The sequence below is a fragment of the Mus caroli genome, unplaced genomic scaffold (genome assembly GCF_978045245.1).
Source record: "Mus caroli unplaced genomic scaffold, Mus_caroli_1 scaffold_6, whole genome shotgun sequence".
NCBI lineage: Eukaryota > Metazoa > Chordata > Mammalia > Rodentia > Muridae > Mus > Mus caroli.
This window is the reverse complement of record NW_028227261.1, coordinates 96,262,527-96,287,329: the sequence shown is the minus strand read 5'-3', so window position 1 is coordinate 96,287,329 and position 24,803 is coordinate 96,262,527. Positions and strand designations below refer to the sequence as shown.

At 40.1% G+C, this 24,803-nt stretch overlaps 1 protein-coding gene across 7 annotated transcripts in view; it reads left to right on the top strand.

The window, feature by feature from the left end:
* Positions 1–24,803, top strand: part of Musk (muscle associated receptor tyrosine kinase) — an 85,207-nt gene that overhangs the window by 46,540 nt on the left and 13,864 nt on the right. For 2 of the 7 annotated variants that reach the window (XM_021159729.3, XM_021159727.2), the window contains 5 exons: positions 10,934–11,093; positions 14,484–14,490; positions 20,699–20,962; positions 22,357–22,532; positions 23,157–23,180. In XM_021159729.3, coding sequence (XP_021015388.1) covers positions 10,934–11,093; positions 14,484–14,490; positions 20,699–20,962; positions 22,357–22,532; positions 23,157–23,180 — 631 coding nt within the window. Of the gene's footprint in view, positions 1–10,933; positions 11,094–14,435; positions 14,491–20,698; positions 20,963–22,356; positions 22,533–23,156; positions 23,181–24,803 lie in introns of all 7 variants that reach the window. The other 5 variants (XM_021159730.2, XM_021159728.2, XM_021159732.3 and 2 more) reach the window with 3 other exon arrangements.

Sequence of the window (24,803 nt, the reverse complement as noted above, 5' to 3'; positions counted from 1 at the left end):
GGAAGACTTGCTGGTGGTGACTTGCTGCACCCAGCATGTACCTGTAGCTGTGTGGTGACTTGAATAAGAACAGCCCCTGGTGCCTCATATGTTTGAGTATGTTATCCCTACCTAGTTGGTGGAACTCTTTGGGAAGGATTAGGAGGTATTGGGACACTTTTGAGGTTTCAAAGAGCTATTCACTCTGCCACTCTCTCTGCCTTCAATTTGCTGATCAAGATGTAGGCTCTGAACTGTTCCTGCTGCCATACCTTTGCTCCACCATCATGGACTCCAATCCTCTGAAACCATAAGCCTCAAATGAAATGTTATCATTTATAAATCACCATGATCATAGTATTTTATTGTAGCAATATGACACAAAGTACACAGTGACTAAGATAGTGTTACATTTTCCATCTATATTGCTAGTCCTAGTTTTACCAGTGTTTAAAGCAGAAACCACTTGGTAGCAGAAACCACTGGCATCAAACCCTGGGAGTTGACATTCTACCCTGTACCACGTATCTTTTACTTTTTTTGTATGTAAGAGAGAAATGGTTCTAAGTCCTTCCTATAACTAAAATAACTTTCATAAAATGTCCCAGGAAAAGACCAGTCCACTGGTGGAGGTTACTTTAATGGAAAATAATCCAGAATTATAATCCACTCAATATTTCATTTTTAATAGTGCTACTAGTAGCTAATGTGATCACATGGTTATTTGAGCCAGGTCCTCTTCTAAGTACTTTACATACAAGCATTCTCACATTCACTTTATGAACAAGTATTGAGCACCTGAGCAATAAGTAATATTGTAGGCTCTGTGGCAACAAGAGCAAGAAAAATGAGAGACCTTCCTTGATGGGAGGTCTTCCATTCTAGTGGGAAAGGATAGAGAATAAAATCAAAGAGAATTGCGTGAATTATGCTATCTATGACAAAACAAAACAAACAAGCAAGCAAACAACAAAAACAATGAAAATCCATAAATCTGGAAATGAGTCAGAGAGTTGGGCCTTCAGAGACAGATTCCAGTGTCAGGAGAGTAGTTGAGTCTACTTGGTACAAAGGCATCTGGGAAGAGGTCTGGATATGATGAAAGGGGAAGCTGTGTGCATAGCTGCTGGAAAATTACCAAAGTCTCTGAGATAAGGGTGTAGACATGATTTGTTGGAGGAGCAGCAAGAAGGTTTGTGTGGTTAGAGACCAGTGAGTGAAGAGTGCAGAGATGAGGGGTGCACGTGGCCTCTGTGAATCAAAAATTCCTGCCAAGGCTGGGAAGCAGCGTCAGCTGTCCTTCACCTGACAGGGGACTCGGTTGCAAGTCTGTTTTCATTGTCTATTGTCCCATGACTCTTCCCCATTGTCCCCTGTTCCCTCATGTCTGGTTATCTTCGACTGACCACTATTCATTGTACTGGAATGAAGCTGTCTAATTTGAGGGCTGGAGGGCGGTACTTTCTTCTGGGAATGATCTTTGCTTCACTCTGTCAGAATCTAATGGTTACTTCTAATCTTGGGCCACGGAAGGTTCAAAGCTCCTTGTATATGCCTAGTCATTATAGCACAGGCGTAATAGTTCAGGTGGACTATGTCTCTTACAGATCACATTGAGATGATCCGGATACCTAGTGCTTTGACATCTCTCTTTCTTGCTATCTAATTATTCTCTATGCTTTATCATTGCTACATTTATTTTTCTCTTCTCACTCATTAAAGACAACCAAAGGAAAATTAAAAATTTCCAAGGTTGGGAAGTCTTTCAGGGGAAGAATAATACTCTACATTTTGTTGTATGTGAATTTTTTTCTGGAGTTTTTTTCAGTATGAAGGTTCATCTGTAACAGCTAGGGTTTTTGTTTGTTTTGTTCTGTTGTGTTTTGTTTTGTTTTGGGGTTTTTTGTTATGTTTTCATTTGTCTTGTTGTGTGTGTGTGTGTGTGTGTGTTTTATCCAGAATGGGAAATTAATCAGGACTCTTAAATTCATATTTTTTAAAATATTGAGTCTTGCTATTTGTGTTTGGTGAGAATATACTTTTTATCTTATTTGTAACCAAAATCAACTTGAGGATGAAAAGTTTTAAGATAACAGCTTATAGTCCATCCTGAAAGGAAGTCAGGGTGGGAACCTGGAGACAGGAACTGAAGCTGAGGCCATGGAGAGGTGCTGCTCACTGGCTTGCTTCCCATGGCTTGCTCAGTCTGCCTTCCTATACACCCCTGGACCGCCTGCCCACAGTGGGTTGTTCTCTCCCATACCAACCATCAGTCAAGAAAATTTCCCACCGAGTTGCCTACAGGACTGTCTGTTAGAAGCAATTCCCCATTTAAGGTTTAATCTTTCAAGATGACTTTAGCTTGTGTCAGTTTGACCAGACGAAACAAAACAAAAGACTAACATCTCAATTTTAAGACTGTGTTCATGAGGTATAGAAACATATTTTCATTGTTCTAGTCTAGATACAATTTAAATCAATGTAATTCCTTGTCATCAGTTGTATCAACTGTTGGCAAGCATGGTGGGTTTCACAGTAAATGGGAGTCGCCCTCCTGTTGAAGTGCCTGCCCCTTCACTCCCCAAAGCACCAGTACTGTTTGTTTGTTTGTTTCACTGTGCTGTTTCATCTTGCTCCATTTTCTGTTCTGGATTATTGTATCTATTTTCTAAACTGGGAGCAGCCTGTTCTTTCAGTGAGCTATCAAGATCATGTTCCAGGGACAGTGTTAGGCCAGCTTCATGGAATCGCCTGGCAAGCTTGTATCTTTTTCTCTGGTGCAGAGCCTGAAGCAAAGAGGCTGAACTGCAGGTCTCTGAAACTCTGAGGCATTTCCCTCTGCTATATGTCTGAGGATAGCTTCTCTCTCCTCTATATTCTCTCTCCACAGACTCCTAGACAGTAGATCCCTCTCTGTGCTTGATATTATTTACAGTTAACTTGACTGGATTGAGATTCACCCTGGAGATTTAGGAAGCCCCAGAGTATTCACTATGGCTGGTAAACAAAGAATATTCACATGATGCATGCTGGCTAGTCACCAACTAGAGCCAAACTAAAACTAACCTCAGAACATGGTAATAAGGCTATAACGCTATAAAAGATAAGATCATTTTCCATCTCCCATGCAAACTAAAACACTGAACAGTCAGAGACAAAGAGCAGAAGAAAACCCAACAGTGTGTCCCAACTGGATGAAGACGTTTCCTTTCTGCCCTTGTCAATGTTCACTTCTTTTTTGTTTTTCATGAAAATTTTTAGTAAAATGAATTTGAAAGTGACAGGTAGCTTTTATTTTCTTTTACAATAGTGGATATAGTAATTTGATGGAAATAAAAAAGGAGCTTACTATTTTTAAAAAGAAAGTCTCTACATGTTATAGAACCATATTTATTGAGTTGTTCTGATAATGGTTGTTATGTAGACATTTAGCTAATTTAACTAAAAATTTAGAAAAAATTATATCTCTCTCTTTCTTTGTCCAATACACATGATTCCTAAAAATGTGTAAAAATTGAAATAGTTTTTTTTAAAAGAGAGTTTTATAAAATAAACTCTGTGTGTGTGTGTGTGTGTGTGTGTGTGTGTGTGTGTGTCTGTGGTCTGTAAGCTTTGGAGTCATTTTATATAGTTAGCTGGTAAAACAAAATAATAACATATAACAAGTCTTATGTGGGAAAATTCAGTAGGCAGCTTGAAAGAAGACAATATTTTATGGCTATGGAAATACAAAACAATATATAAATGTGTTTTATCCCAGTATTTTTTTCTATGCTGCAGAGACAAACAATATTTAGTATATCTACAGGAGTATGAACCTTACTGGGCCTTTTGTAAGGAGGTAGATTGTTGTTGATTTGCTTGAGTGCAGCAATTATTTCACTGAGTACATGTATGCAAAATATCATTCTTGTGCCTTAAACACATTACAGAAAAATATAATAAATATATAAATATGTAATATAAATATCTAAAAACTTTTGGTCATACCTGTTACATGAGGTATTCCCAGCTAGCTGGAGTTATTTGTAATGTAGGGCCAATGAAGACTGGATACTTCACAAGTCATTTCTGGATTCAGGTGAAGTTGTGATGTTACTAGATTATCTATAGCTATAAATAGACTATCTCTATAGTCAGTACTATCAATTATTCAATAATGCACACAAATGTTGTACAGGTTTAAATGATCTAAGATGGGAGTTAGGGTGCCTATCTGATAGAACTTTCTATTTTACTGACTCTAAAAACATTTCTTTTTAAAAGCTTCATTTAAGTTTTGTGTGTGTGTGTGTGTGTGTGTGTGTGCGCGCGCGCGCGCACAAGCTTGTGGGTTTCTGTACATTTGAGTGAAAGTGCCCAAGGAGTTCAGAAAAGGCTATCAGATTCCCTGGGGCTGGAGTTACAGGCAACTGTATGCTGCCCATCATTATGTGGGTGCTGAGACCCAAACTAGGATTCTCTGCAAGAGAAGTATATGCTCTTAACCACTGAGCCATCTCTATAGTCTCCCAAAATTCCATTATTATATTTTTTCTGTAATATGTTTAAGGCATAAGAATGGTAGTTTGAGCCGGGCGTGGTGGCGCACGCCTTTAATTCCAGCACTCGGGAGGCAGAGGCAGGCGGATTTCTGAGTTCGAGGCCAGCCTGGTCTACAAAGTGAGTGCCAGGACAGCCAGGGCTACACAGAGAAACCCTGTCTCGAAAAACCAAAAAAAAAAAAAAAAAAGAATGGTAGTTTGTATACATTTACTCAGTGAGATAATTACTACAGACAAGCAAATCAGCAGATCAATTTATGTCCTTACAAAAGTCATCACTATCAGAAAGACAGACTATTTTAGCTTAGTGGTTCTCAACTTTCCTAATGCTATGACTCTTTAATACAGTTCCTCATGTTGTGCTTATTCCCAACCATAAAGCATTTTTGTTGCTACTTCATAGATGTAATTTTGGTAGTTAGACACCGTAATGTAAATATTTGATATGCTGTAGATCTAATGTGTGATCCAAAGGGGGTTGTGACCCACAGGTTGAGAACCAGTGCTCTACCCAGAGCTAAGACTTTATTCTGGCTTCTTTAGTTAAGTGGATCCGAGTGATTTGGCAATATCCTTACTGTCAGATACATCTTAATGTCAGATATGATGACCTGAGTTAAATCCTGTCAGACCTTGGTCACTGTGGGGTCTGGGTCCCAGGACCCTCTGTGGATAACAACTCCTAGGATGCTTAAGCCCACATGTCCAATCTTGTCGTGTTTGCACATAACCAGTATATATCCTTCTCTGTACTTCAAATCGTCTCTTAGTACAAATGCTGTGGAAATAGCTGTGGCACTATTTTATTTAGGGAATAATGACATCTTAAAAAACATCTCATACCCGTTCAATATAGACATTAAAAATATTTTCAATACAAAATTAGTCAAATCCATGCAGTCCACAGGCAGACGTGCAGGGCCACTGTACCTATAGACCATAAACAACATCTTGGTAAAAGGTCACAACAAGAATCTAAAGTTATCCTTTTAAAAACCCAGAGAGTGGGGGAAATGATCCAATTAGAGGGCAGAGGGTGCTTTTATGTTTAGATCATCAAAAATACTAAACTGTTGGGCCGAACAAGCTATGAAGAAAGAAAAACAAATTCAAACTATGACCAACAAGGCCTGCTGTGTATGAGTCACGTAGAGAACCATGAGAGGTCTCTGAATGCCAAAGGAAGAGTGCCTAGAAACCGCATCATCCTTGACCAGAGAGCTTCAGAATAGCCTGGGCTCTCCACTGAACTATTTCAGCACTTGGATGGAGTCCCCTGGAGAGCCCAAGAGGTTTAAAGAATTCTTCTCTCTGTGAGGCTTGTTTCCAGTGACCTTGTGACCTTGGGTGGAATCAGGGATGTTTAGGAATGACGTGCTTAGGTGTGAACAGGAAACAGTGGGCAGCTGTAGTTAAGAGTATTTTAATAAATCCTGACACAGGGTTCCTTCCCTCCTTATACCATTTGTGTTCTCAGATGAAAGGCACACACAGCCTTTATATTTTAATATATCTTAAGCAGCATAATAGCTGAGCAACTGCTAACCTCTATGTTGTTAGAATCTACTTTCTATCTATAACCCCATCATTACTTACTAATTTCTGTGTTCTGTCTTGGCTGCTCTTGACCCAGTTGAGCAACCCTCTGGACCACATTCTCTCGGCCCTTTTACATGGTGGCTCTGGTTCTCCCTCCTGCAGGTTCTTTTTCTTCCATGGCCGCTCTCTTCTCTCCTCTCCTGCACACTCTCCTAAGGCATGGCGGCTCCCTCTCCTCCTCCCTCCTCCTTTGGTTTCCCAGGATCAGAATCCTGATTCTGATCCTGGGAAACCAAAACCTTACCTGTGTCTCTTCTACCAAGCTATTACCTGCTGGCATCTTTATTTACCAGTCAGAATTAGCCGGGGGCAGGTTCCTAGAAACTATAGATAGACTCCAGGTCTTGGGCACCAGCACTTAGCTGTACAATAACAGCAAAAGACAAAACCTCAACAGGCAGTGTGCTAGGGCATTGCTTGCTTCTGAGTTGTTCACAGCACTACATAGCTTTTCTTCTCTGAGGAAGGAACCATCTTGGCAAACAAGGAAAGCACATAGCTTTGCTTCTATAAACTGGAAAGAGATGATCCCCACAAACAAGATATAAAAGGCAAAACCACCAAGCACACAGACAGTCCACAGACATTCAGCTCTCAGGCTGTCTCATTGCTGTTTTGTAGCAAAATCGGAGAGTGTTTTCAGTTAAAGATGTCTAGCTGCTTAGGCCTAACACAAAAACCTGGGTCTATAAGATGTTGGGCTTCTGAGAAATATGATAACAAAGAATTCAACAGAAATTCATGAATGTAGACTTGTGTGTGTGTGCATTCATGTGTGTGTATGTGTATGTTGTGTGCATGCATGTGGGGAGGGGGCAAGGAAGAGACTCAACGTGTTGCTTGCTGTCTTAGTCAGGGTTTCTATTCCTGCACAAACATCATGACCAAGAAGCAAGTTGGGGAGGAAAGGGTTTATTCAGCTTACACTTCCATACTGCTGTTCATCACCAAAGGAAGTCAGGACTGGAACTCAAGCAGGTCAGAAAGCAGGAGCCGATGCAGAGGCCATGGAGGGATGTTCTTTACTGGCTTGCCTCCTCTGGCTTGCTCAGCCTACTCTCTTATAGAACCCAAGACTACCAGCCCAGGGATGATCCCACCCACAAGGGGCCTTTCCCCCTTGATCACTAATTGAGAAAATGCCTTACAGTTGGATCTCATGGAGGCATTTCCTCAACTGAAGCTCCTTTCTCTGTGATAACTCCAGCTGTGTCAAGTTGACACAAAAATAGCCAGTACACTTGCCTAGGCTTTTTCCAGCTGTGGAATTACAAGCTCATCTCATTAAGCTCAGTACTTGTGTGTGTGTGTGTGTGTGTGTGTGTGTGTGTGTGTGTGTGTGTGAATTCTGGAGATCAAACTCAGAAACTCATGATCTCATGCTAGTAAGCCAAGCCCTTTGATGTTTGGGCTGTCTTGCTGAACCTGGATGCATACCTCTTAATGATATTTCTCTATGCTTTGTCAGTTTCCCATAGAGCCTATAGAGATTACTTATGGCGGGGGGGGGGGGAGTGCCCTAACACTTGATCTGACCTGGGATGTTTTCTCAGTGATAGAGACTGGCAATGAGGGTAGAGGATGGCAAGACAAAGATGGTAATTGAACAAAATTCCACTAACTAATTGCTACAAAAAAATGTCTAGTGCTGGGGACCAGAAGCCATTAGACATTAGGAAGAATGCTGGCCATAAACTAGGTGTATCTGAAAAGGCACATAAGCATGAACACGTGAGCTTGAATGCCCTGAGCCCACATAAAATCTGGAAGTAAAAGCTCACATCTGTCATCCCAGAGCCACTACAGAGATGTGGGAGACAGAGACAGACAGCCTCTGGAAGCTGTTGGATACAGTAGGCAAGAGATCCTGTCTCAAACAATGCAGAAAGCAAGGCTAGCCATCCAAAGCTGTCCTCTGACCTCCACGCATGCACTGTGGCACCCCACCCTAGCCTGTGCACACACACGCATGTACATGCATCCATGTGCATCACATGCACACATGCACACACACACATTTAAAAAATAAAGAAAGATGATCACATCTCAAAGTTTCCCCTCTTGCTAGTCTGAGAAAACATGCATACAAAACAGTAAGATAACTTTCTTCAAATTTCCCATTCTTAGCCATATTCACACTGAGGAATTTATTCCAGGGAAGCCAAACTGAACTCACCGTGGTGCCAACATCCAGTCTTCCAAAACATCATTGGCTAATCCTTTAATTTTTCTCAGTCACTTGAAATTCCTTCAAACTGGTATCATTTCCCCTTCACCTAAGTAGTGGTGATTAATGAATAGTTATTGAAAATGTGCCACAGTGCTTAAGAATATAGAAGAAAGGCTTAGCGGTTCAAAATAAGCTGCCATCTTACCAATGACATTTGTTGATTTGTTGAGGTTGTTGAGGTTGTAGCATTCACTTTCTGGTGAGAAAACAACGTAACATGGAAGACAGACTCATTCTGGCTCATGGTTTCAGAAGTCTGAGACTACAGTCACTTGGCTTCCTCTCTAGGATGTGATTCAACACAATACCTCTATTGCTGTGGGCGGGTGTGGATGAGGCTGCTCTCCCCAGGACAGCTGTGAAGCAGAGAAGGAACAGGGGCTAGGGGGTCTGACATCCCCTTCGAAACCACATGCTTGATGACGTAACTTTTTCTTGGTTATACCTCTTAATGCTTTCTCAGCTTCCCAATATTACGAAGTGTAAATGGATTGTACTAAACTCCATTAGTTCTTAATATGACCCTGCCAGCTCCCTGATAATCAAGGCAGAGTTCAATGGATTTTTAAAGTCAGCTCTAGCACAATGATCAGGTAAATTACCCCTTATCTATTTTGCTATGTACTAGACTGTTAATTCCCCAATTGAGATGCCCAAGTACTTGCTGTTTTCTTGCCCAGTCTGTTTCCATCCCAACAACCTGTTCATTTTCCTGGCCACATGCTAATGATCCATCTGGCCTCATGGCAGTCTCCTTCTTCCTCCTCTCCACTTTATCCCTACCTGAGAACTGCAGCCTGATAACTGAAAGCTGCCTACCTCTATTCTTCCCAGTAATTGGCTGTAGCCACTTTTATTTAACCAATAGCTTTAAATTAGGGAGCAAGATTTATATAGCATCACTTGGTATATGTGAGGATCTGCTCATTGAAGGGCTACTAGCTCTTGGGGACCAGTATTTGAATGCAGAGCAACTCCAGGCCTAACCCCCAAAACCAAGGCTGCCAAACAATCCTTTCACACATGAGGCTTTGAAAATATGTCTGATCCAAGTGACTGGACTTGCTTGCTAACAATTCTTTTGCCTTCTTTTGAAGGACTAGGGAACATAGTGGTTAAAAGCCATTGACTTTGATGTTGGACCAACAGGGTACAGATTCTAACCCAAAACTGAATAGAAAATGTTGATAGTCTTGGGCCAGTGGTAAAGGTGCCTGCCACCAAGCCTGATGACATGAGTTCAAAAGCTACACCATGAAAGGAGAGAACCAACTCACACCCTGCCACCCATGCCATGGCATGGGCATGGCCACGAACTTACGAAAAGAAACAAAAACATAATTTAAACAATTTAAAAACTGTAGGCAGTGTTTAATATAGTTAAATTAATGACTAATGAATAGGCATTTATGTAGTTAATCTGTCAAATCCATGTTAATATATTGATATTCTGGCTCTTTAAGAACATTTGACTTCTGGTTTGAGGGTCCAGAATATTTTGTATGCTGTGCCTCAGAATGCCTTGGCCTTATAAACCACTTTTCTTACTACACATCTATCAACCTGATGCCCATTTATAGAGAAATGGCCAGATGTTATAGAGTCTAAAACTTCTCACTCTTGTCTGCAGATTGGGATAAATTGTAGAGCATCTATGAAGAATGTCATCAGTTATCCATCATCATCTCACCAACCAGCTAAAGCTGAGTGAAGTGAAATAGTAACTGTTAGTACTCACAAGTTAGTGGTCAACTGAGAGTTTTGCTGATTTGAGGCAGGATTGGCAAATACTGGGCTAGTCTTGCTTTCATGCCTGGCAGTTTGGGTGGGTCTTGGCTAGTCCAGAATATCTTTCTTTGTATGTTTGGTGGTTTGGTGCTTTTCCCAGGGGATAGACAGGACATATCTACTTCATACCCCGGTGTCTTAGGGTCTCTATTGCTGTGCAAAGACACTGTGACCGTGGCAATGCTTATAAAGGACAATGTTTAATTGGCTTACTGGTTCAGAGGTTTAGTCCATTATCATCATGGGAAGCATGGAGGCATGGAGGCAGACACAGTGCTGGAGAAAGAGCCAAGAGTTCTACATCTGGATTCACAGGCAGCAGGAAGAGGAAGAGACAGCGGTCCTGGCTTGAGCATCTGAAACCTCAAAGCCCACCCTCAGTTGACACACTTCTTCCAACAAGGCCACACCTTCTAATAGTGGCACTCCTTATAAGCCTATGGGGGCTGTTTTCATTCAAACTACCATATCCAGCAAGCTCTCTCTAGTTTATTCACAGAGCGACCCAGGGTCCAAAATCAAAAAGAAAGCAAGCCACAATGTGCCAGAGTTTTGTCAGTAATCTCAGAACACATCACTGGCTAGTCTAGATCAAAGGGTGGAGAATGAGAGGGGGATTGAGGAGTCGTAGTACAAGGACTTGGGCCTAGGCACAGGGAGCTTGTTTCTGTATTTGCAGTTCTCTCCAGGCCTGTTGATCATACCTTAAATGTTCTACCCTTCCAGGCAACCGATGTGGTATCTTAGGAGAGGGTAATCTAGTTCTACCTTTTATTTTGCTCACACCCACCAGGTTTCTTCAGGTTCCATTCAAGAGAGTGTGAAAGACCGAGTGATTGACTCAAGACTCCAGCTCTTCATCACAAAGCCAGGACTCTACACATGCATAGCTACCAATAAGCATGGAGAGAAGTTCAGTACCGCAAAGGCTGCAGCCACTGTCAGCATAGCAGGTAGGTGCTGCGTGTTTACAGTGCTCCAGAAGAGGGGCAGCTGGCACTGCATGGCATCTGGAAGGGAGGCAGAGGTAAAACCCCCTTCAACACCCCAGCCCCCTTGAAGCTATGCCCTTGTTCATTTTGACACACATGGGTGGTCGAGACATAGATTTTGACTTCGTTGCATTAAAAACAACATCTTAACATTCTTGTTCAAGTGATGGATACCAACTTACAGAACCTTACTTTTCTCTTTCTCTCCCTTTTAATTTCTTTCTTTCCCTCTCCCCTCCCCTCCCTATCTCTATTCATGTCTTTCCTCCCTCTCTCCTCCTTCTTCTATCTCTCCTTCCCTCCCTCTGCCTCTGCCTCCCTCTCTTCCTCTCCCCCTCCCTTTCTTGCTCCCTTCTCCCTTCTTGGTTCTTGATTCCTTCCTTCTATCTTTCCACCCTTCTTTTCTTCTTCCTTCTACTCTTTTAGAACCTCTCCTGTCCCCACCTCTCTGGGTTAAGCAAGCTTCCCAAGGCCCTCAGAGAGTTGATAGATATTTAACATGGCTGAACCAGTTCCACACAGCTGTTCCTTAAGGGCATTTTTACCATGTTTTTTGTTTTGTTTTCTTTTGCTTTGCTTTGCTTTGTTTTGTTTGTATTTTACTTCCCTGTGTTATCCAAGTGACAACAGGGTTTGCAGGTATTTTCATGGGAAACAGCTGGCACATGTGTTTCTAGGCTACCTGCATTGTGTTGTGAAGGGTTATTTTTAAAAGTTAAATATCCAAAAGGCTTCTGGGCACATTTGTGGAATTCCTAGAGGTGGAAATAATCTGTGTATCAGGAAATGCCAGGCATGTTAGACTCATAGCAGGCCTTCTGTTCAAGGATCAGTCAAGAGGTGTTTGGCCGGACATGTAAAGCTAGCACTGGGCAGACTCAGGGCCAGCTCCTGGAGTCTGCTGTTTCTTATTACAGCTTATTTCTTTGATCTTCCCCAGTGGGGAACTTTCTAATAGTACTTATGATTCTTAATCTGAAATAGAGACCACAGAGTATGTAAGTAGCAGTAGACAAGGCTAGACCTCAGGAGCATGCCCACAAAGGTGAAAATAGGCTCCCTCTACTACCTCCTTGTAGGATCTGTCTTTCTATAGGGTCTTTGGTCATTGTACCAGTTAAAGTATACCACTTCTTCAAGCAATGATGAGTCACAAAGAGATTCAACATACTGAAGATAATTTATAAAATGATTACCATTTGCACCATACTTTGCTTTGTATAAAGGACTTTGTATGCAATTGTTAAATGTGCTGAATATGGCCCAGGAGCCTAGAAAAGACGTGACATCCAGAACACAGTGGCAATGGCAGGTGCTGAGAGAAGAGGTCAGCCTGCCAGGGTAAAATTGAGGTCTGCAAGCGTCCTAGTGTGGTGCTGGAGTAGAACCAGTTAGTACACACTAGCGATTGCAATATATTATAAGGAAAGGGTGAGCACATTTACACAGGGATATTTCAGGCATATGCATGGATGTTATTTAGCTTGGCTTGCTCTTCCCCTAGATGGAAGATAAATATTAGCATTGTCAGTCTTCAGAGGGTCCCATGTGTGCAAGTTCCTGGTTTCTTAGTGATAATCCTTGGCTAGAGTTCCTGTTCCTTCCTTCTCCGTTGCTTCTCTAGATGGCAAGGAAGAAAGGGATTGATACTTCAATGGTGTCCTCCAATCTCCAATTTTATGTGTTTTTCCCTGCATGTGTGTGGACAGATTGTGTGACTGTCGATGCACAAATGGTGGCTAGAAGTTGCTGTTAGGGTCTATCCTCCATTGCACCTCCATACTAGGCATTGAAGCAGGGTTTCTCAATTAAACCCAGATGCACAGATTTGGCTAGACTTGCTAGCCAGCTTGTTCTGAGGATCCCCTGTCTCTGCCTTCTGAGGTTGGGATGGCAGGTGACCACTACACCCACTGGGCAATTCTTGTGGGTTTCTAGGGATCCAAACTCCCTCCACCCTTATTCGGCAAGTGTTTTAACTGCTGAGCCATCTCCTCAGCCCCAGTAGCATCTTCTGAATGCAAATGAGAGTCTTTCAGCCTAACCTGTGTAACTCAACAGAAGACATACTAGATTTTATTTTTTAGAATTAAAATTAAGTCTGAGGCATTTCTTGGTGATTTCCAGTGACTTCCCTGGTGGAATGAAATCTTACAGACCTTACACAGTTCTTGACATTTCCCCCATGGTCACTCCAGAGTCTGTCAGTTTCCAGTACTAATGTGATGGGGAATTTTTTTCTAAAGAAATACAGCTTTCCTTAGCACTAGAAGGCTTCGGTCTCTCAGCTAAGCAATTTATGTTGGGGGCAGGATATGAGTTTGGGGGTCTTTGTCAGCTAACACCATGATCAAGTGTGTGTGTGTGTGTGTGTGTGTGTGTGTGTGTGTGTTAAATTTCAAATAGGAAAAATTCAATAGGAAACAGGTGGCAAGTTTAAAGATGATATGTGCAACCAGTATATTGAAATCTAGACTTGACATGCACACAGAGAAAACTGTTACTCTTCTCCAGTCAGTGGGCGCTGAGAAATTATACATTTTAAAATCTTCTTTTCCCTTAGGGAATCAAATTCATTATTACAGCTTTTAGGCAAATTCCACAACTTGAGTGATGTTTAAGGATTAATTAAAGTAACTTAATTAGTTTAAACCTCCAGTCTTATTATCCCCTTATAAATTCTCTTCTCCCTTCTGCCCACTGATAGGCAGCCATTCCTTCAGGAACCTGGGAGAACAGATGAAGTGTGGCCTGCTGCTGTTGTACAGCTGGCTCCCTCTGTTCTAGCTCCTTTATATCAAAGGAGAAGAGGATTTATAGGGAAAAGAGCAAATGGATTTCCTGAATAGACAGCCCTCTCTCTGATGACTAATAATAATACAGCTAGCAATCAGAAACCATATTCCCAGGGCCAGTAATACATATTAATATCTATCATATATCTTTTCACATACATCTATGTCTATCTCTGTTGTCAATCTATCTAACTACCATTTGTCAATATATATATGTATATATATATATCATTATCTTGTTCTTCTATTTTCCTATCTGTCTGTCTACTTTATCTATTAACTGCAAAACTTGGTACAATGGGTATTTTCTTTCATGTGTAGCCAGTGGTGCCCATGGCTGCTCTTGTCTGAAAAGATTACAGCTCCCTGGACAATACTGTCTTAATCACCTCCAACTCTATCTGCTAATGTAGTTTCCAGCTTCCTTGTAAAAGCAGAGAACCTCATAGAATCTTATAGTGGTTAAGATGAGTGTGTGCGCTGACTTTCTCTCTTTCTTTCTTCCTTTCTGTCCCTCCTCCATGGTTTCCTATGGATACTTCTTTCCTATGGACAGAATGGAGGTAAGCATCCATTATTATTACAATGTTTCATATCATTTATGGTTTTAATTCAACCTGTCAAAGATTTGCCTGCTAAGCACTATAAATTTTCTAGGCATTTCTAATGTCCAAAATCATTTAGTATTTTTTTTGTATTTTTACAAGATGATAAAAATGAATATAAAGGTAACTAATATCAACCGAATATTTCCCATGTGTTGGATGCTGTTCAGCAGATATCTGTCAAACAGAGACTATGACTCTTCCCATTTTCAGGAAAGGAACTGAGAAGCTGCACGGGAGACTCAGCAGAAATGAGACATCTCAACATACTACTCAAGACTGACTCCAAAACTCCTTTATACATGTTTTTCCAAAAGATTAAAAGAAATCAACTTATAGAAGTTTTTCTTTACAGTGGTTGTTTTTAGATGCAGAATTGCTAAAATTGACTTTCATTAAAAATTCTGTGTGGTAATCTGACACAGAAGTTCATCACTGAGAGAAGAGGATCAGAAGTTTAAGACTAGAGTGGGCTATGGAGTGGGTTTGAAGATAGCCTAGATGAAATTGAGGCCAGTCTGTCCTACATAATACTTTGTCTCAAAACAAACAAATGAATGAAAGAAATAACAGTGTAACAATTAGTTATGTTAGTGGTGTTTAGCTGTCAGACATAGAAGGCAAAAGAAGAAGGATAAGGAGTTCAAAAGCAGCCTAGGATAACTGAAATCCTGTCTCAGGAAACCACCACCACCACCAACAACAACCAACCAAACAAAATAAAACAAAACAAAACAAACAGGTGAATAAACAAAACAAAAAAAGCTTTAAAAATCCCATGTAGTATAAGTACAGACGATTAATCCATAATAGCAGTATTGACCACAGCAGTTACTATCCTAATACCTGTTCTCATTTTGACATTACAGGGACTTTAGGGAGAAGTATTATTCTTTGTACTTTGTTGTACCAGGATCCAAGTGCGGCAAGAGATGCCAGACCATACAGGTCACAAAGCGCTAGGCCTCCATCAAAGTTTGGACAGACAAACTCCAGAATTCAGATTCATAGCCACTGCACAGAAACTGAGAAGAATATAAAACTCCAGACAGTGATTCCAACTCCATGGAGAAAATAACTCAATACACAGTAAAATGTGGTTCCTTCTGAATGGATACACAGCTGTAATGTTCTCTTTGGAGATCGATTGTTAGCTTTTAAGGGGCTCCCCAGCTCTCACCCACACTCAAGAACTTAACAGTGAAACCCAGTGTCTACTGATGGGCCATATAGTGCAGGCAAGTAAGAGTCAGGCCATTTGACAATGAAGACACACCAGCAGCCTGTTAACACAGCGGCCTTCCCAGCTTTATAAATAAATAAATACATAAATAAAACAAGTACTGTAAACATATTAGAAATGGAGACACAAAACCAATTTATATACTTCCAAGTCTCTGGAGGCTTTATTTTATTTTATTTTATTGCACATAAAGACTAATTGTAAGACAATGTAATAATGGAATCATAAATAAAATAAAGTAAAATAAAATCCAGGACTAAAAGAGTAGACAAGTCATCTGCATGGAAGTAAAGTCAAATGAAGCCGTTTAAACGTGCTGGAAGTTAAACAAATGCAGTCAAAGAACAGTTTCTAACTGGTTGAGGGCTGTGCAGGTCACCCCAGCACCCAGTGGCTGGGGCAGAAGGTCGGGAACTTTTCAGGCCACCATGGGCAACAGTGAGACCATGGCTTAAGAAAAAAAAGAGCTGCCCACCCCAGACACTCTTCTTGTGATAATGTAAACGCCCTCAAACTCTACTAATAGTGAGGAAAATGGCTGTTTTATAACTTCCAACTCAGAGACTTTGATTGTTAGTCTTAAAATGGTTGTATCTATAGACAAAAACCATCCACATTTAGAAACCTATTCAGAGGAAATTAAGAATTATGGATACTATTCACAACTACTTGCACTCATGGATATAGCGTATAAACAACATATCTATGTACTGATGAAGGAAATTGAGTAGCATCACAGCTTTAAAGGTTGACAATAGCTATGAGGTAAAAATGCAGGACACAAAAATGTATTTACAGTTCAATTATGATATTTCTGTGTATGAACAATATAATCTAGTATATACAAATATATAATATATAAAACATCTGTCTAGGACACACATGATTTTTTAGTTTAGGAATATATTAATTTTATTTGTTCTCTGAGAATTTAATATAGTGTATTATTTTCATATTCTCACCCTGTCCTCCAGCCCCTTGTAGCTCATCCCCCACTCCCTACCTAGCCAATCATATATTCTTTCTCTTAGCTTCTGGGAGAGGTAAAATCAATTTTCACTGGATTTTAGTTTTTAATAATAATAATAAACATTGCTTCCGTATACTGTAGCGCATTTTGTATAGTAAACAGCTCTTAACTTGCGCTCTCAGGAAGCACAGGAGGTTTTTCAGGAAGGTCATGTTCTCCTCGCTGAGGACACCGGGCTTGGCAGTTCAGCAAAGTGACATTTGATCAGAATGCAACAGCGGAGGTTGGCAAACATTTTCTATAAAGGGTCAGATATTAATATATTCCCTCAGTGAGCCATACAGACCTTATTAAAACTTCTTAGCCTTTTAGTTTAGCAGAAACCCAGCCATGAAAAGTGTATAAACAGGCACAATTGCTTCCTCTTAAATAAAACTTCATTTGTGGAGATACAGTTGAGTCTCATGTGGTTCTCACATGTCACTAGATATTCTCCTTTTAAGTTTCTACAACCACTTAAAATGTAGATACTATTTTTAGCTCTCAGGAAGAAGGGAGAATCTATAAAAACCATAAACTTTAAAACATGAAGGATATGAAGTTTCAGTCACACATAGGAACAGATTGAAGAGGACTACCATAGGATAAGGTGACTTGTGCTAACATTATGTAGAGTATTCTTTTTTTTTTTTTTTTTAAATCACTAAATAGTTTTTAACTGTTTTTACCACAAATTGTAATATGCATCTGAAATTATACATATGTTAATTAGTTCAATTCAAAGTATCCTGTTATACATGCCATACAAAGCTTCTATCAATTAAATGTTATTTAAAAAGACAAAAATTTTGCTTAAAGACTGAAGAAATGCCATGTATATGCTACTTTGAAAAAAGAGTGCCCATCATGGTACGCATAAGTGAACATTTAACTTAGATTTAAGAACATGTGCCTATGAGTACCTGTATTGACCACACTCCAAGGTTTTAAAATATTATCAAAAATTTTTGAGTCTACGTATTTCTTTAAGAATTGAGTCTAAATTAACGTCTTGAGTTGCACTTGCTGGCCTCAGCCTTAGCAAGCGAAACACCTTACAGCCAACAGGAAAGAATGAAACCCTGCCAGCTGCTTTGAAGCTGAGCACCGACTGGGAAGCTAGGCCATCACCTCTGAGGGGGAAATGCAACAGTGGCCATGTAAGGGAAGAGCCAAGGAGACAGAGAGCGATCAAGTGTACCTCCACTACAGCAGGGGGAGGGGGGTCAGTATCCAAACAGGACATAGCTGCGTCACTGGACATGCCTCTGGACAAAGTTCAAAGGGAATAGATGGTGCCTCCTTCATAGAAACCGGAAGGAAATATTTGAAAATGGGATTCAGACATGAGTTAGTGGAGAGACAAGGGGAAGAGTCACACGAATGTTCCTTTGACTGCAGAGCTGGTCTTAATAAAAGGAGGTGCGGGAGGTATCCTGGATCAAACACACCTTCTTACCATTACTGAAGGACATTTGCCAGGAGGTCATATAGGAACGGGTGCCATGGGCAACATTAACTCTTATTTTTAAGAGACAGTCTACCAGAACATTCCAGAATAATCAGCATTCTGTACAGGGACCTCTGTGACCTCTGCCCTAGTGTTCAAAGAGCAACAGAGCCAGCTGCATGTCAGATGGCCCTATCAGCAGTTCAGGAGCTAAAGAGATAAGCCGGGCGGTGGTGGCGCACGCCTTTAATCCCAGCACTTGGGAGGCAGAGGCAGGCGGATTTCTGAGTTCGAGGCCAGCCTGGTCTACAAAATGAGTTCCAGGACAGCCAGGACTATACAGAGAAACCCTGTCTCGAAAAACAAAACAAAACAAAACAAAACAAAAAAAAAGAGAGAGATACACAGACTCAGGTGGCCAGTGCAAAAGCCCGCAGAAAACTGGGGCAGTGGGAGGGTGTGTTGGAGGCTTTCTGTTCACCTCAAAAACCAGTTCTTGCTGGGAGCAAGTCAGGGTTGATTATTATTTTTTTTTGTTATTTTATTATTACTGATAGATTTAGGAAGTCTGTGGACTAAATGATTCAATTTGCTTCCCTGTCTGATATCTAAATTTTGATAGCTGTGGAAATTTTGAGTTGTATAAATATCTTCAAAAAGAAAGAAGAAAAAGAAGTTAAAATGTCAAAACTGTGACTAGGTAGTTCACAGGTAGGTAGATGGAGTGGTGATTTCTAGATATATAAGATGTATCTGTATAAACATTAATAATGTCTATATGTATATATATATGTATATATATATATATATATATATATATATATATATATATATATAACATGCATATGCTTGGACTGTGAAGCTAATCAAAGCATGTGTGCTATTTAAAGTTTTTATTCAAAACATTTGACTCCCCTCTTTTGTTCTTTTATTCTTCCTTTGGGGTTATTTGGCTAATATGTAAAAGAAAAAAGTGGGGATTCATTTCTTTAAGTCACACTAACATTGTCCCAAAGATCTGCTAAGGTTTCAATAAGGAGAGCAGGGATTCAGAGAAGAACTGGTAAATAATTCCTTATGTCTTAGGTCATTTCCTTATTTCTGAGGTCATTTTTAAAATCAATTTTCTATAGAAAAGGACACTATAGTGTCCTCTTTTCTTTCCAAAAAAAAATGTGTTTTGCTTGCGCAATTACAGGAAAACCACCAATGTGTCTTGTATTTTGATGTTCATGAGGAAAACCCAAAACAAAAATTAGCTTATGTCAGTAGTTAACCCTTGGTGTAAGGGCCTGGATGAATAACTCTGAGGTCAGAGACATGGGAAGAATTATCTAACTTTTATATGGAACAAGATTTTTTTTTCCTGCTCGTATTCATCTCTCATTTTACCGAACTGTAACAACATGTCGGACCCTTTGCAAACCAGGATGAGCTATTGCTTTATTCATTACTATTCTGATTTTTTTTTAACTTCCCCAACCATGACTCTAAATGTTTTTTTTTTTTTCAGTGCTAGCACAGATCGAGTTTCCTGTGTTATTTTCTTATTCAAGGCCTTTTTATTTTAAATATCTGCTCTGAATTAAACAGTACCTCGGGATCCTGATGGCAAATTAGTAAATGACCAACCCAAACTGAAACTCTTGGATTTGAATGTTTTGTGTCCCACTCTAACATGTTTATTTCAAAGACCAGTATTGATTTATAGAGTGTCAATTTTTCAATTTCAAATGGTGTTCCTTAACCATTTAAAAGATCACGAATTTCAGTGGATTGAATTTTTTTATTTAAAAATTTTTATGTAATGGTAACACAAAGCTAAATCTTAATAGTAAACATCTAAAATTAATAATATACATTTAAATAAAAAAAATGATCTAAGTTTTCCATGCAGTTAATGATAGAGGTCTGATGGAAACCATAGGAATACAGTAGACCATGATGTTTCCTACACATGTAAATATTCAGTAAGTACTGTCAGTGAGTCTCTGAGTTACCACTGTCCCAGTAAACAAGTGCTGTAGTCAAGATGGGAATGTACTAAGCAGTAACAAATAGATTGGTCTTAAAGCTTCAAGCTTTGTCCCTGGGAGCAATTGTTGTGTTCTCTCATCTGTGATCCACGCAATGAATGCTTCTCTTGGATTATACCAGTTTACATGCAAGAGATATGTAAGCTGACTGTAGTAAGAACAATCATATCTATGCATAACATAACCAACCAAAATGCCCAAATTCACTCAGCTCTTGACCATCTCCAAACCTTTCCATGATCTTTGTCACAGTCTGAGATTGGCACAGTTGGTGCTGGAAATAGGGAGAATATTCATAAGAAACATTTCAATACATTTGCCAGGACAGTCTCTATTTCTGTGATGCAGATGTGTGTGTGTGGGGTGGGGAAAGGATGCATGTCAAGAAACTGCATATGAATGGTGCTGTTGTTTGACACTTCTTTCAGTAAGTCACAGAAAGACAGCCAAGGCTACTGTGCCCAGTACAGAGGGGAGGTGTGTGATGCAGTCCTGGCGAAAGATGCTCTTGTCTTCTTCAACACCTCCTACCCGGACCCCGAGGATGCCCAGGAGCTGCTGATCCACACTGCATGGAATGAGCTGAAGGCTGTAAGTCCACTGTGCCGGCCAGCTGCTGAGGCTCTGCTGTGTAACCACCTCTTCCAAGAGTGCAGCCCTGGAGTGGTACCTACTCCCATGCCCGTTTGCAGGTAAAACTTTGAAAATGAGTGAGTAAGAAATTTCTTTTTTTTTCCCCCATATACCAAGAGTTTGCCAGAGAGGGCATTGTCATGAGCGGTAGGTCAAACAAATCTTGCCATTCACCCAAAAGAAATAATTAAAAGGACAAAAGTCCTCCCATTATAAGCACAGACGGCAATCTATGATATAAATATTCTGAAAATATTAGAGTCTGGCTCAGTCAGAAAGTTGTCTTGTACACTACAAAATGAGCTCTGTGATATATGTATGTATATACTCATACACACAAATACAATTCCCTCCTTGATAAGAACATAGGACACCTGTCATCCCCCCCCGTGTGTGTGTGTATGCATGTGCACATGTATATGAGCATGTGTATGTGTTTTAGTGTGTATGTGAGTGAATGTGTGTGTGTGTGTGTACACTTGTACATGCTACACAAACAATCTACAACTGGGCTAAATCCAAGCCCTTAGGTACTTTAATTATTTTCCCTTTTAAACTATTATCCTCTTATTATTAGTCCCACCAATCTTAATTTGGAATTACCCAGGTTTCTCTTGATGAAGTTTGTCCTAATAAACTCAAACAGACATTAACGTCCAAATTCCAGTTAACCCAATCAGTCCTTCTTCGGCATCTCCGATTATTACATGTGTCCCGACCTCAGGGCTGTACCCTGAGGGCAGGACTCTGCTTCTCCAGGGAAGGGCTGGCTAAGGAACCCAAAACGCTCCTGTAAGCTGTTACAGGAACTGCTGCTGGTTCCAGGAGCAAAGCAAGCAGAACTTTGAAGTGTAGTGTGTTCCTTTTTGATCTCTGCCCATCAGCCCCGAGGTGATGGCCCCTGTTCTTAGTTTGTATGTTCATTAAATTGTCAACCAACCTTGTTTCTGTATCTTTATTTTTTTAAGGTTTTTTTTTTCAATTTTATGTGTATGAATGTTCTCCTGTATGCATGTATGTGCACCATACAAGTGCCTTTGGATCCCATGGAACTACAGTTACAGGTGGCTGTAAGACACCATATGGGTGCTGGGAATTGAACCTGGTCTTCTGCAAAGGTTACAAACGAGTGCTCATAACCTCTGAGCCCCAGCCCCTATACCTTTATTTTTAATATGAACTTTGAGAGAGGATATACCAGGACTTGTTTCTAATTCATTCTAAATTTGAAGAAAAAAAAAAAACTAGCAAGAGAGTATTTCATTTCATAGCACAGAACACCGTATCTTTAATGTCTTGTATTATCTAAGGTATATTCATTTCAAATTTGCTTTTATAAGGAAAAACACTTACGATGTAATGATGTTTCAAAAATACAAAATTTAAGCCCCGCTTTAAGTTTGTCTTCAACTCGTCATGATTCATCAAGTCTTCTTGCCTTACACTGTTTCAGAGAGTACTGCCTGGCGGTAAAGGAGCTCTTCTGTGCAAAGGAATGGCAGGCAATGGAAGGAAAGGCCCACCGGGGCCTCTACAGATCTGGGATGCATCTCCTTCCGGTACCGGAGTGCAGCAAGCTTCCCAGCATGCACCGGGACCCCACAGCCTGCACGAGACTGCCATATTTAGGTAACAAAGGAGTTCCTCCAGACTTTGGAAGTTAAGGCAATGTTTACTGTTTTCAGTCAAGGAACGTGTGTACTTAAAGCACCTAACATTTTTAGGCTTCCTAGGCTGTTCTAATAATGTTTTTTGCTTTGCCATTTCTACACACATAGTTGCAGAATCCTAATGCTCTCCTAATTGCATAGGTTTTCATAAAGACTCATTTCATTTGTTTTCAAATGAATCAAAGGGCACTTTTAACTGCTGCTTGATCTTGCTTTATTTCATAGAGGAGCTTACAAGTGTAACATTTTCTGGAATGTATGCAAAAATGGCTAAGAAACATCTCATAGTTTGTCAGAGAAATGGCGTAATGGAAGAAATAATCCTCTTCCTTAGCCAACGATGCAGATTTTTTAAGCATGCAGAAATAAGCCACATGTTTGAAAACGCTGACCTCACAAAACACAACCGAGCCACTGCATGAGGACTGGTTTAGTTTCAAAGACGCACTCTTCACATTTGAATGCTTTTCTGTCGTTCATTTAAACGCTGAGAGAGAAAGCCACATTTCTTAGCTGTAGCTCACAGGGTCTAAGAGGTATCTTAATGCTTACTTAAAACCAATTTTTATCCTTTCCCCCTCAGATTATAAAAAAGAAAACATAACAAGTAAGTAATTTTGTTTGTGCCTCTGAAATTTGTGTCTGTAAGTGGATTCGTGCATGTATATTTACACTACACTTCCCTAAATCCAGAACACAATGTACTAGGCGAGCATCATTAGCGCCCATGCACAAGTGTCAGAGCACATCCACTCCCTTGGCTTCTAGCTTCTAAGTAGAACATAGAGAATGTGTGTAACACTCAGTGAATAGAACAAATACTATCTTCCACCTCAAGATGGTTGCCTGTTTTATATTTCATATGTTTGCAAAATCAGCCAAGCTTATATGTAGCCTTCTGATTCTGCAGTCACAATTTTATATTATGTAATTATTTTCGGATGGAAACAAATACTATTTTTTTCCTCTATTGAGATGATTTGTGATGTTTATTTGTGACAAGTCTTTTTTTTTTGTTTTGTTTTGTTTTTTGAAAATAGGTGTACTGTTTTTTTTTTTCTTTTTCTTTTCTTCATCTTCTTTTGGTCCTTGAGTTATTATACACAAATTCTATATTAATGTTATTTGACCAAAGGGGGAAAATGAAAAGGACAATGAATCACTTACATTCCCACTTCTCAAAGTATTTTGTTTTAACTCTAAAATTGATCATTCTGCAGGTAACTGAGGAACGTTCTTAGTATGCCGTTGGAGTCTCAGTTTCTGGCTGTGTCTTAATATGGCATAGGAATCTCATTTTTGACTGTGCACATTTATTAGTAGCTTTTTGAGAGTTTTACACAACATAATTTGATCCTCTGTACCCCTCTACTCAACATTTCCCAGATCAAGCTCCTTTCTTTACCCGCCCACCTTTGTGTCCTTTAAAAAATGAAAACCTTCAAGACCAACCTGTGCCGTTGTCTTTATCTGAAGAACTGGAATTTTCCAATCCTTCTTTGAAGGTGCTCAAATAGACGTGGGATTTGGGTGTTGATGAGGAGCAAGTTCATGGCCAGTTCCGTGCCAGGCAAGCATTCCACATCTGAGCCACATCCTCAATGCTGGATGTGTTTGGTTATGGTCTCACTAAGTAGCTCAGGATGGCCTCAAACATTTTGGCTTTGGTTCTGGAATTCTGAGATCGCAGATGTGTGCCACCATGCACTGGCTGTTCAGTCTGCACATTGATATCAGCTGGAAAGCTTAAAACAGTGTGGCTGCCTGGGTCCCCCACATACACATCCTGGGGTGTTTGGTGTGGAGTGCAATCTAGGATTTGAGATTCCTTTTAACTTTTTTAAAATTGACAACATAAAATTGGACATATTTGAGGAGTATTGTATCATGTTTTAATATCCTGCGGAATATTCAAATTCAGATAAGCCTGTCTCCTAGGTACCTATTTATCACTTCTTTGAGGTAAAAAGACTCCAAATCCTTTCTCCCAAGCTATAATATACAATACTCTCCTTTGAGTGTCTTAGGGTTTTCATTGCTGTGAAGAGACACCATGACCACAGCCATTCTTATAAGAGGAACATTTAAACTGGGGCTGGCTTGCAGTTTCAGAGGTTTTGTTCTTCATCATCATCATGGTGGGGAAAAGGTGATATGCAGGCTGATGTGGTGCTGGAGAAGGAGCTGAGAGTTCTACCACTGGCAGCAGGAGGAGACTGTGAACCATACT